We start from the raw sequence: 14899 nt of genomic DNA, 5'->3' as shown, positions 1-14899 counted from the left end.
AAGAAGTTTCTTTTTTATTTTTGAATAGTTGTTTCTCTAAGGTAGACATACAAATGGCCGGCAGGCATATCAAAAAGGGCTCAACTTCACTAATCAACAGGGAAATGCAAATCAAAATCACAATAAAATAGGATGGCTAATATTATTTTTTAAAAAGAGGAGAGTTGACAAGGATGTGGAGCAATTGGAACTCCTGTATATTGTTGAAGGGAAAATAAAAGGGTGCCATTGCTACAAGAAATAGTATGAAGATCCCTCAAAAATTAAAAGTAAAACTACTAAAGAATCCAACCATCCCTTTTCTGGGAATTTATCCAAAAAAATTAAAGTCAAGATCTTAAACAGATATTAGTACTTGTATGTTCATTGCAGATTTGTCACAATGATCAACTGTGGAAACAGTCTACACATCAATAGAAAAATGAATGAATAAAATATGTGACACATATAAAATGAAATATTATTTGGCTTTAAAAAGGAGGGAAATCCCATGATATGTGATCCATAGATGAACCCTGTGGACATCAAGCTGAGTGAAATAAGACACAGAACAACAGATACTGTTTGATACCACCTGTATGAGCTGTATAAAATACTCAAACACATAGAAACAGAGTAGCATGGTGCTCCCCAGTAGCTGGGGTGTAGTGATGGTCAGGAGTTGCTATTCAACTGACATTAAATTTCAATTATGCAGGATGATTACAGTCTGGTCATCTATTACTCAACATTGTCTACAATTAACAACAATACATTATATATTTAAAATTTCATTAAGAGGGTAGATATCATGTTAAATGTTTTTACCACAGTAAAAACAGAAAGAGTTTGAAATTCCTGGGTTGTAAAAAAGAGGAACAAGACTGTTTAGCCTTTGAAAAGATTTGCATACATTTCAAAGACACAGAGAAAGAATTTATGAGTATTTAGAAGAAGCTGTTCCAAGAAAAAGAGGGGTAGGTATCTTTCTCTTTTTGCATCAGGAAAAAAAAATATTTTTAATTTATTTCTTATTTTTAATTTTTTACACCTCTGTGTATTCTCTTATTTCTTCCTCAGCTTTACCTGTATCTCCTGGCTTGCTTCTCAGTAGGCTGCAGAAGGCAGAAGGGTAATCTCTATATACATTGCATGGTGCCCATTTTCTAAATGTAGTTTAAATGGATCACCAACACGATGTCCAAGGCTGTCGAGCCACAGAACTTCAGGTGTCAACATGGAATGCAATGCATGCATTGCTCCTGGAGATGTACAGAGCAAGCGCCCTGGCTCCATCCTTCCTACCTTACACAGCCTTTCTGGAAAAAAGAGCCTCTAGTTCTTTCAGAGATACTATCTTTCAGATAGCAGTTTCAGAGATATTATCCTATGTAAATCTTATCATCATACAGAGAGTTACAAGTATTTGTATTTGAAAAGATTCAGAAAAGGAAAATGACTTGGCAAGATCGTGCAACCAGTTAGTAGTCAAGTCAGAACTGAACTCAAAGCTCCTGACTCCCATGTGAGTGCTCTTTCCATCCAAGCACAGGGCCTTGATTGTGCAGGCTATTCCTGGGATCAGAGCAAGCCTCTCTACCTGTACTTGGATCTGAATTTTATTAACTGTGTGCCCTGGCTGTGCCCTAAGAGCTGAGAGCAATGTCCTCACTACCTTTATCACCACTGGATCTTGACTTGTAAACTGTCAAGAAGAGTGTCACACAGGTTGAGCAGAAATAGCCACAGGATACTTTGAACTAGTGTAGGGAATAATATGACAAGAAAATCAACATTTACTATTCATTAAATCCCATGGGACACAGAGTTCACTTCCAGGAAGATGGCTTTTCTAGGCGAGTCTGGGCACCTGAGTAAAGCCTGAGCTGGGGAGAAGTAGAAAAGGAAACAGAAAATTGATGTTTCTGACAGAGAGGAAGAGAATATCTAAGGCAGAAAGGAAGAGAATTTCTCAGGCTCTTCAGAAGCTATACCCCTTGTGCCTACTGGGGAAGAATTCAAAATCAAGAATAAGAAAGATGATTAGAAATCAGATTTTTGAAACAAAATCTTGTATTTTAATTGTTTTTATTTAGTCTGAGAAAATATGAAGTCACTGGAAATTTTACAAAGGAAGTCAATGATTAGATTTGTCTTAGAAATATCATTCTGGCAGAGATGAACTGAGTAGGGAGCCATGAAGTAAGGAAAACAACTTCAGAACCTACCACAGATCCTTGAGGAGAATGTGATGATTAGAAGTAAGGTAGGAGCACTGAGGCAGGAGGAAGGAAGAGGGGACTCTGAGATATTTGAAACAGAAAATGGCTGTCTTAATCTGTGCTGCTGTAACAAATGCTTGAGACCAAGTTGTTCATTCATCCATTCATTCATTCTGGTGCTGGGAATTGAACCCAGGACCTCACAAATACTAGGCAAAGACTCTACTCCCAAGCTACATCCCCAGCCCCCAAACTGGATAATTTATAAAAAATTTATAAATAATTTCTCCTGGTTCTGGAAGCTGGGATATCCAAGATCAAGGCACCAGCAGGCTGGTGTCTGTAAAAATCTCTTGCATAGCTCCTCACAGAGCTGAAGGAACAGAAGAATAAAAGGGTCCTAAACTGGTTTCCTCCAGTCCTGTATAAGACTAATTCATTGATGGGGATAGAAGCCTCAAGACTTAATCACTTCCCAAAGGGTCCCATCTCTCAATACCACCACAATGGGAGACTAACTTTCAACATGAATTTTGGAAGGGACACATGCACACCATAGCAATGGCCAAACCTAAGGTCAAATAAACTTGTGTTTAGGTAGGAAGAAAGGATGAGGGAAAGAAAAAACAAAATACATTGACTTCATCTCAGATGACTAAGTGGATATTAATGTCCTTTTATCAGGAACACAATACAGCAGAAATAACAAGTTGGGAGGCAAATATTTTTAGTATAATTTCCAAAAAGGTATTCAGAGATTTTATTCAATTATTTCATTAATAAGGGTATCAATAAAGTATTTGAGCTGATTCAAAGTGTATTTGATAAGCTACTTTGTATATAAAGACAACCTAATAAAATGCCAGGTTAGATATATAACTGTTTAATATTCAATAACATTGTAAATTACAATCTCTAGCATATTGATGGCTCTGGACAAAAATTATTTGTATTTCTACCCAACATAAATCTGTAATATAAGCTCCGACCCTACAGAGTTGTAAAATAACCCCATAAATAGAAAGTCAAGACTAACACTGTCCTGATACACTTTTTTTTTTTTTTGCTATTGTCAAGTTTAAAACAACTTGATGCACTCAGATTTAGACACAGTAAACCTTAAACCTGAAGTACTTCTAAAATAATACAACAGAGAAGTCCACTTGGCAACTAGATAAATGCATTTAAGGATAGAGATTTCTTTAATTCAAGGCTTAATTATAATAAGTGATGACCTAAGAAAAAATATTTCATACAGGAAAAGTATGAGAGTCAGACACTGAAGCCAAAAAGAAACCTTAGAATATTTATGGATCAATCAAGAAAAAACAAAAGGAGCATCCAAATTGATCAGAAACATAAAGTTGCAAGTAGAAATTTGGTCCAAGAAGGACGGTATAGTCTTCAGTAATGTGTCATAAGACATCCAGTAAGGAAGGAGAATGCAAAGATACCAATGCATTTACAACTTGATAGTGACTTGCAACCTTGATGAGAGTATTTTTATTTGTGTGGCAGGGCTTTAAAATATTGATGTGAAAAGCAAATAGGAAATGATGAAAAGAAAGTAGATACAGGGCTCAAGAGACTCCAGGGAATGTTTGCTGCTGCTGTTCTGAGAGAGGAAATGTTTATCACATACATTTGCTGAAGGGAAAGAATCAATAGAATGTCTTGACCAAGGCTTAGGACGGAAGGGGAGAACAAAAGGTGGAGGTCACTGGGAACTGGGATGAATTGAGATCTGAAGCACTCTTAGGGTTTAATTATGAAATGGTAGTACAGATCTTTGAGATTAGAGAAAAAGAAAAATGATAGGTGTGAGCACCATTATATTGGGCATCCAGAGAGGAAGTCAAAGAACTTTCTACCTATTGGTTTCTCTTTTCCCCATGGGAGCATGACTGAAGAGTGTGAGGCAGGAGATTGGAGAAGGGTAGTAAATATTTGAGAATGTCACATGGAGAAATGGCAAGAGAAATATTTATTAATAGAAACATATAACCAGGCATGATGATGCATACCAGCTATGCAGGAGGATGAGCCAGAGGATTGCAAGTTCAAGGCCAGCCTGGGCAACTTAGTAAGACCACATCTCAAAATAAAATACATTTTAAAAAGGCTGAGATCGTAGTACAGTGATAGAGTGCTTGCCAAGCACGTGCAAGGCCTTGAGTTCAATCCCCAGCAAAAGAAAGAATGAAAGGAGGGAGGGAGGGAGAGAAGATGTATAAGTGAATAATGTTAGGTTCAGCTCATGATGTAAAATGTAAATTGAAGATAGTTTTGTGATTTTGTCCATCAGTGCTCAGCAATCCAAAATAGATGATAAAATATAAGAATAAAAGTATAAACATACACTTAAATATAATCATTTAAATGCAGCATAAAACAAAAGAATAAACATATGCTTTTATAAGCATAAAATAATATACTTTCAAGTACAAACATATACTTTTATAAGTATTACAGAATAAGGGGTTGATTCTTCCAGAAATGTCATTTCATGTGAGAAGAGCAGAAACCCTAAGTCTCATAATCTTTTGCTGTGGCTACTGCTTCTAATAACCTTAAATATTACTTATGATGTTGAGAAATATTTCCTCAGGTGCGGCATGAAAATACCTACCAGCCTCAGTACACTCAGTCGTCTCACAGATGACCATGTGTTTCTTTTCAATCTCACTGCAGGCTTTCTCCACCACCACAGCAGCACATGCTCCAACAGCAGTAGCTTCTCAGAAGAGCCTAACTCCCACCTCTTCTTGCCCTCTACATCCATGCCCTCAACATCCAGCCGCTGCTCCCTGGCACTCCAAACCCCTGAATTCAGCAGGGGAAAGACAAGCTGGAGCACCAGAAAGGAGACCACACTGAGAGATCGGGACTCTGCATCCTGATGCTGTGGCAAACTTCATGCTCAGAGAAGAACCCCAGGCACATAACTTCATTGTTCTGCACGTTGGTTTTTCTACTTGATAGGTTTTAGCTACATGACATGGACAGTGATAAACTGGACAAAGACATAATTTTCTCCCAAACTCTGACATTGCTGAAGGCAGAAGATTTAAGGATGACTAAGTTTGGGGCATAAGGTTTGCTAGTGAAATGTTCTCAAAGGGTTCAAGCTAAGAGAAGAAGGAGAAATCCCACCTTCTGGTTTTAAAACCTTGGTACAAAGCACAGTGGAATTCCCTGTGGACTTCACTTATCCCTATGTGCTCCTAATTAACTTCCATAAAATTTTCCACAACCCCAGAGTCCTATTTTTCTTCATGAGGACTTATCAGATGAGATCTATGTGGCGCCTCCCCCTTGAATCCAGCTCCTCCCTCTATCTAAAATTTTGTATCTTCCTAGGAAAACAGAGGAGTTGGATTCTGGGTTCTTACTCTTGGCCATTGCAAAAAAAAAAAAAAAAATCGCAAATTTTCTGCTGGCAGAAAACAATCCGAATAAAAATATTCTTAATTGTGTTTTTTAAAGGTAGACTGTCATGAGTTGTTTTGGAGGGAATATGTTTCAGCCACAAAAAGATTGAGCACAGACAGGGTTGTGCCAGGTAGTGTGTGGTATAGAGCACTTTGAACACATTCTTCTTCCAAGAATATTCTAGTAGAATGGAGTGGCAAGACACATGTTTTCAGTAACATTTTACTTCATTGCTCAATAAGTTGCAAGAAAGCAAAGTACAGAAAAGAATTTGAGGGAATTTGAAGGAAATCATAACCATGAGAGCTAAAGTTAAAAAAATCACAGACATGAATGAGCAGAAGATTTATTTTATTCTAAGACCACCGCCATCAATAGTGGGGAGAGCACAGACTAAGTCTGAATACCTGGTGATGAGAGAAAAATTCTGAGATGTCCTAAATTTAATTATAAGGGGGAGGATGGAAGAGGGAAGGGGAAAGGGAGCTAATTAGTTAACCTTAGTCCAAACAACAACGACAAAAAACAGTCCACATTTCAAAGGATGTTAAAATCTTTACTCAGAACCCCAGGTAACCATCCCCTTGGCAAAATAGCATCCTGCTTACAGCCATTCTCAACCAATCAATCAGAAAGCAACAACTAATGGACTATCCTCCTACCCCAAAACTCGACCTGTTTCATGTTATCAGGGCTCTTTTCTTTATAGCCAATGAAGTTTCGATGTAAACAACCCATACTTTCCTTCCCCAATTTTTCCTTAAAAAAATCCTCTTAAGTAGCTTGTTGTTGATTACAGAACTCATTCTTTTCTGGTCCTTTTCTGGCTAGCATCTGTCACAGTTCAATCAACACTTCTAGTTTAGAGATTCCCTAAATTTTGGTTTAATTCTATGTAGCTAGACACAGCACTTAAAGGGCTGGAGAATTTTTAAGTGCTGAACTAAGGGTAATTTTAGACCATATGTGTTTACTAATTGACCTTACTTATTCAAAGGAAAAATAAACTTTCTTCTAGCTTCATGAGAGAAGATAGTTCTACAGCTCAGAGGGATACAACATCAAGCTCCCACTCAAGGCTCCTACCGAATCTGGGAGATTGGGGCTCTATCTTCCTTGATGCTTACCTTTCAAAGAGAAGGTTCTAGGGTCCTAGAAAAAGACATTTGGTGTTGTCAAGCTGAAAAGAGGCTAGGATATTTGCAACTCAAAAGGACAGAGAAAGGACTTAGCAATACGTTTTCCAAAGTAAATACTCAAAGAGAGGTCAAGAGCCTAGAATCCAAAAGGAAATCTCTTTCCTCTAGTGGCAAGATTAAGTGAAAACTCTAAGGTTAAAAAAAAAAAAACTCTAAGGTTGTCTTGGTCACAAACGAAAATAGAAGGATCGGAGATTATTTCATATAAAGAAGACAGGAGAATAATAGCCTATGTGATCCCATCTTGTTGAGCAAAAGGTTTGGGGCAGTGGAGTGAGGTGATCCCTACTTCCAGTTTCCATCCAGAATCTACCCATTAGATACAGGAGTGGATAGCTGAAGGCACGTAGGGAGATGTCTTTCTGGCTATGGGAGGGCCTTCTGGAGGCAGAGTATTGTTACCAGGCTGACTGCCACTCAAAATGAGCAAAATTCAAGAAACAGGAATTGTTGGAAGTTTTGGCTGACCCTGAAGGAGACAGAGGGGCTCACTTCAAAGCTTTACCCTAGGGAGTCTCAGGGGCATGACAGGATTTTATAGGGAAGAGAAATAAGACAGGCTGCAGGCTGGGCTAGTCCTTCATCAGTTAGGGTGGGTGTCTTCTCCAGAACATTTCAACTGATTTCAATTTCCTGGGCCCAGCTCTGGCGTTTTCTTTTCAAACCGACATATAACTGCTCTGCAACTCAATTCATATGGTTGTGTAAATTGGTGACACAGTAACTGCTGTTTGCATAGAACCATCCAAGTGAGGCTTCTCTTCGACTAAAGAACAACTTCAAGGGAGCCTCTGTTTATAATATGGCCAGGATAATTTACTCTGTTCCCTAGAAGTTTCCTTAGTCCCCAGTCTACACAACCCATGAGATGTAAATGATGAATCCTTACAGGCAATACAAAGGAGGGGGAAAAAAAACAATGTGTCTTGCCCCCCTCCCCACTACCCTTCCTACTACCAAGCAGATTCTGGAGAATTGAGGTGATCAGAATGCTTGGCAGAAGGCTCTGTTGATAGACTGAGAAACAAAGACTTCCCTGCTTCTCTGTTGCCACATCTCTCTGGGATCCTCCTTGCCCCTTTGGTGACCAAGGATGACCAGGCTTCCCTGTCAGCCTCCTCAGCCCTCAGGTAATGGGACATAGGAGTCAGAGAACTTGAGGGCTTATGGTCCCCAGGCCAATTGCAGTTCCCACCTTTCTCCAATGTCAGAGCTCATGAAAAGAGCTGTGTGGCAAAAAGGAGCTGAGTTGATGGAAGAGCGACTAGATTGGTCAGGTAGGATGGGTTAGACTCCTGGAGAGTCATCAGCTATGTAAGTGGAGTAAAGCCTTGGCAGGCTCCATAATGCTTCCAGTTCCAAACTGTGTGTTTGTAAACAAGCCCCCTGCTCCTTCAGTGCAACCATGTTGCCACACTCTTATGAACCTCATAGGGCATGTAACAAGGACTTAGAGGCTACTTTTGCTAAACATATTGACTTTTCTCTTGGGCCTGCAAATGTAAAAAACCTAGTAACTCTGTCTCCATTTTGCATTTGACTCCTTTACTCTGAGTCACCTCAGATGGCAAGAACAACAGGTCTCATTGACAAACACTTTGGGATGAGTCAAAACTACCCCCAGTAGTTTTCACTTCAGATGACCAATCCTGAGACAATGATCAACCAGACACAATTTGATCAAGACTGGTTACTATGCATATTTCTGGTTCCCCCCTCTCCCAACCCTTGTCTATACTATCTGAAAGTTCTTGTCTATAACCCCAAAGAAAGGACTAGAAATGCTGGTCCCCTTTGTCTTCCCAGGATGGTCATACCTATTAAAGTTACTTTTCTGCTTTCCACATTACTTTTTTTTTTTTAAACTGAGTCTCCAGATAAATACCCATAAGTCATTGGAATGCAGAACATATTACTTGTGAGCAACCCAGCCTGTGTACTTGTGCCCACATCCCTGACAGCAGCTTGCCAACTAGCTGATAGAAAAGCAACAAAACCACAAAATTACCACAAGAAATCCTGAGGAACCACTCCTTTAAAGAACATGCACATTGAAGCCTTTGGAGACCTAGAAATGACCCCAGCCTCATTATAAATAGTAAGACCCACATTCTTGGGTAGAAATCTAAGATGCTAATGAGACATGAAATGTAGAAAGTAGCATGATTAGAATATGCCAGGGCAATGTGCAAGGAAAACTGGCATGAAATTGCATAACCCCACCCTGACTCCATCTGCAAGCTACTCTCCCTCTGTAAATGTTAAAACCACAGGCCAAGATGAGGCGACTCACTCTCTGAGGATATAGATGAATTTATATGTGAATATATAAATAAAAGGTTAATATATATTAATAATTATATATATATATATGTTTTTTATAAAAATATTTTTATGGTTAGGGATCCTGTTAGAATAAAGACTAATTTTAGGAGTAGAGTTAGGGTATGAACATATATATACATACATAAGATTATATATATGTGTGTGAAAATATATATGAAGACCTATTCATATATATTAATTTATATATTCATACCCTAGCTCTAAACCTAACTGTAACCATACATTTAGCACTTAACCTATCTGTGTATAAAACCATATATATTTATATATGTATCTGTTTATATGTATATTTACATGAATATTCATGTATATTTTGACACATGTATTTATGTATTCACATATAAATTCATGTATATATTCATATAAATTTATTTATATATTCATACCCCATCTTTAAACCAAACTGTAATCACATAACTACCACTAAACCTAACCATATATAAAACTGTATTTACTTATATAGGATTCCATATATATTTTCAGAGTTATTCATTTATATATTCATACCCTATTTCTCAACCAAACTGTAACCATACACCTAATATATAACATGTATATATATGAAATCATATATATTTATATAGGTTTCATGTACATTTCCACATACATATTTGTCTAAGTATTCTTATATATGAATATAAATGTTCATATCCTAACCCTAATCCTAAACCTACACTGAATTTAGTTCTAACCCTGACACTATTCCTAATTATAAAACTATTTTTATTTAAAAATACATATGCAAAATATATTTATACAAATATAAAAATATCATATATATATATATGCTTATATGAATATTGAAATGTATTTATATATATTCACATAAAAATTCACATATATTTGTATATATTCATTTATATATCCATACCCTATCTTTAAAACAAACTGTAATCATATAACTAAACTGAAACCTATCCTTATATAAAATCGTATATATGTATACAGGTTTTCATATATATTTAAACATATATTCCTATATATATTCTTATGTACGGATATATATGTTCATACTCTAATCCTAACCCTAACTCTAACCCTACCCCTAAACCTAGTCCCAACCTAACACTACCAACAATAAAAGTATTTCTATATAAAACCATATATATTCATATGAATATTCATATTTTATATATTCATATATTTAAGTACCTATTCATATAAATATGTTTATATATATTTATTATATACTCAAACCCTATCTCTGAACTAAATGGTAACCATAACCTAACATTTAACTTATCTGTATATAAAACCAAATATATTTATTGTTTTCATATATATTTTTACATATATTCTTATATATATTCATACATATGTATGTATATATTCATACCCTAATCCTAACCCTAACACTAGTACTAATACTAACATTACCCAACCCTAAAAATATTTTTATATAAAACCATATATATTTATGTGAAAATTCCTATAAAATTTGACATACATATTTATATATTTAAATATAGACTCATATATATACATTTATATATTCATATACTATCTCTTAACCACACCATAAGCATACATTTAACATATAAACTATTTCTATAAAAAGTCATATATCATATATATTTATCTAGGTTTTCATATATACATACACACACATATATTTGTACATATATTCTTCTGCATGGATTACATATGTTCATAATTTAACCCTAATCCTACCTGTAAACTTAGTCCTATCCCTGACACAATCTCTAACCATAAAGCTAATTTTATATAAATCCTTATATGCTTATATAAATATACATATTTATTTTGATGTATATATTTATATATTCACATATAAATCAATGAATATATTCATATATTCATTTATATAAATTTACTTAATTTTAGACCAAACTGTATCATATAACTAAATTTAAACCTATCCATGTATATAACCATATATATCTATATAGGTTTTAATATATTTTTACATATATATTCCTATATATAATCTTATGTATGAACAGGTATGTTCATACCCTAATCCTAACTGTAACTCTGATTCTTTCCCTAAACTTATTCCTAACCCTGACACTACCCCTAATCATAAAACAATTTTATACAAACTCATATATATTTATTAGTATTCATATACATTTTGATGTATATATTTTTGTATTCACATGCAAATTCACACATATATTCATATATATTCCTTTATATAGCCATACCCTATATTTTAACCAAACCATAATCATATAACTAAACTTAAATTTATCCATACATGAACCCTATATATGTACTAGGTTTTCATATATATTTTCACATATATATTCCTATATATATTCTTTTCTAACTGAAATTATCAGATAATTTATTTAGCATGCCAATACAATTGATCCTGGTAATAAATTAATATGTACAGTTATAAAAAATGTTTGGTGTTATCCAAGAAAAATGCTTGTAAATGTGTAAAATATATGCAGAATCCTTTTAACAGCCAACTTAATTTTCAAACTCAAAAGTGTGGTTACATCAAGTTATTGATAAAAACTGGAGTTTCTATTCCCTGTAATTCATGATTTGGCCAGTTTTGATTTTATCAAGGTTTCAATCACCCTTTTAATGCCAGCAAGTTCTCACACCTGAAATGAGAACTGATAGCTGAAAACCTCCTGATCCCATATTTTAGCTGTACAGGTGAGGAATCCACTGTCCTGGCCTCAGATGCCAGAGCTAATCAGACAAAGACTGGGTTAAATCAGTTCTCAGAATGCTCCACAAATGTCATATATATATTCATACATATGGATCTATATGTTGATACCCTAACCCTAACCTTAGTCCTAACCCTAACACAAACCCTCACCATAAAACTATTTTTATACAAATTATATATATTTATATGAATATTCCTATATATCTTACATATTCAAATATATATTTATATATTCACAAATATCCATTTATATATTCATATTCTATCTCTAAACCAAACTGTAACCATCACCTAGCACTTAAACTATCCATATATAAAACCACATAATCTTTCTGTATATTAAACCATATATTTATATATATATACTTATATATTCTTTTTTTAATATTTTTTAGTTGTAGAAGGACACAATATCTTTTTTTTTCATTTTTATGTGGCTCTGAGGATCTAATCTAGTGCCTTCCATGTGCGAGGTAAGCACTCTACCACTGAGCTACAAACCTAGCCCTTCACTTACATATTCTACATATATTCTTATACATGGATGTATATATTCATACCCTAACTCTAACCCCAAACTTAGTCCTAATCCTGACACTACCTCTAACCACAAAACTATTTTTACATAAATCCTTATATGTTTATAATAATATTCATATATATTTTGATTTTTATATTTATATATTCTCATATAAATTCACATATATATTCATTTCCATATTTATACTCTATCTTTAAATCAAACAGTAATCATATAACTAACCTTAAACATCTCCATATATTAAATTATATATAGGTATATTAGTTTTCATATATATTTTCACATATATATGCCTATATGTATTTTTTTAATAAATATATATGCTCATACCCTGACCCTACCCCTAAACATAGTCCTATCTTAATATTGCCCCAACCATATAAGTATTTATATGTAAACCATGTATAGTCCTAAACCTAACACTACTTTTAACCATAAAACTATATATAAAACAACATGTTTTATAAATATTTATATATATATATATATATTGCTGTTTATATTATATATTCACATACAAGTTTACTTATATAATCATATAAATTCATATATATTCATTTATATATTGATACCCTATCTTTAAACCTAATGGTAACCATACCCCTAACCCTAAAACTAATCCTATGGTAAAAAATTATATATATTTATAGGTTTTCATATAAATTTTTACATACATATTCATGTATATGTTCATATACATATGGATATATATGTTGATAACCTCACCTTAACCCTAACACTACCATAAACTTAGCCTAACCCTGTAACTAGCCTTTACCTGTACAATTACTTGTAGGTTAAATCATACATATTTGTATGAATATTTATAAATATTTGACATAGATTTATATATTCAAATATATTTATATATATTTACCTATATATCCATATATAACAATATAGATAAAAATATATGTGTGAAAATATGTAAGAAAACCTATATAAACATGTGGTTTTATACACAGATAAGTTAATTATTAGGTTATGGTTAGAGATGGTTGTGTGATAGGGTATGATATATATATAATATGCCTATTAATATATATTTGAATATACAAATATATATGTGAGAATATATGTGAATATTTAATATGAACTTATATTTAATATACATGGTTTTATACAAAAATAATTTTGTAATTATTTTTTGTAACTAAGTTAGAGTTTGAATTAAATTTAGGGGTAGGTTTATAACTTGGGTTAGGGTATGAACATGCATATCTATTTATAAGAATATGTATTGGCATATATATTTTAAAAATATACATGAAAACCTACATAAATATGTTTTTATATATGGATAGGTTTATGGTTAGGTGTATCATTAGGTTTCAGTTTAGAGATAAAGTATGAATATATATGAATACATATCCATATGTATTTGAATATATATGTCAAATACATATGACTATTCATACAAATATGTATGGTATTATAAAAAATGCTTTTATGGTTGTAGTGTTAGGATTATACTAAATTTAAGAGTATGTTTAGGATTAGGATTAGGGTTGAATATATATATTCATATGTAAGAATATGTATGTAAAATATATAAAAATCTATATAAATATAAATGATTTTATATATGATTACAGTTGGGTGTGAAGTTATGAATATATAAAAATACATTTGAAAATGTGGATGAATTTATATGTGAATATATAAATAAACATGTCAAAATACGTGTGAATATTCATAAAAATATATATAGATTTATATATAAATACTTTATGAATAGGGAAAGTGTCAGGGTTAGAACTAAGTTTATGAGTAATGTTAGGATCTGGGTTAGAGTATGAACATATATATAAATATATAAGAATATACATGTGCAAATATATATGAAAAATTATTTAAGTATATAAGATTTTATATGTAGATAGATTTATAGTTGGGGTATGGTTAAAGTTTTGTTTAATGATAAGGGATAAATATATGTAAACTTATATTTGAATATTTAAATCTATAGATTAAATATATATGGATATTCACATAAATATTTTTTATATGAAATAGTTTTATGGTTAACAATAGGGTCTGGAGTAAATCTAGGGATAATGTTGTTTGAGGATTAGGTTATAAATATATATATATCCATATATAATATACATAAACATATATTTGAAAAACAAAATAAATATTTATGGTTTATATATGGATAGGTTTAGGGTTAGGTATATATGAGTACAGGTTGGATTGTAGGTAAAATATGAACATATATTAATATATGTATAAATTTATATGTGAATAAATATATACATGTGAAAATATACTTGAATATTTATATAAATATCTATGGCTTCCAAAGTCTGGAAGATTCATACCTCAAAGAGGCAGTATATCAATTAGCAAGTTTCCTAAAGCCAACGCTCAAAGAAAAAGGAGGTTCAGGACCAAAATCAGGAAGAAGTCTAAAGTTTAGTCAAGTTGGAGGAGGATGTTAAGGTTATCTTGTTCAATAATAATAATATTTACTTCATAATACTTCTGAGCACTAAATGTGTTATTCTGTGTAAAGTGCAAA

The 14899-nt window shown here is 33.1% G+C and overlaps 1 protein-coding gene across 3 annotated transcripts in view; it reads left to right on the top strand.

Annotated features, from left to right (window-relative positions):
- Positions 1-6414, top strand: part of Tespa1 (thymocyte expressed, positive selection associated 1) — a 40002-nt gene extending 33588 nt beyond the window's left edge. For all 3 annotated transcript variants that reach the window (XM_048802856.1, XM_015493577.2, XM_048802857.1), the window contains one exon: positions 4893-6414. In XM_048802856.1, the coding sequence (XP_048658813.1) occupies positions 4893-5101 (209 nt within the window). In that variant the 3' untranslated portion in view covers positions 5102-6414. The remainder of the gene's footprint in view (positions 1-4892) is intronic.
- The last annotated feature ends 8485 nt before the right edge of the window (positions 6415-14899 follow it).

The sequence above is a fragment of the Marmota marmota genome, unplaced genomic scaffold (assembly GCF_001458135.2).
Source record: "Marmota marmota marmota unplaced genomic scaffold, marMar, whole genome shotgun sequence".
In the NCBI taxonomy this organism is placed as follows: domain Eukaryota; kingdom Metazoa; phylum Chordata; class Mammalia; order Rodentia; family Sciuridae; genus Marmota; species Marmota marmota.
Note: the sequence above shows the minus strand (reverse complement) of the source record. Positions and strands in the feature narration are given on the sequence as shown.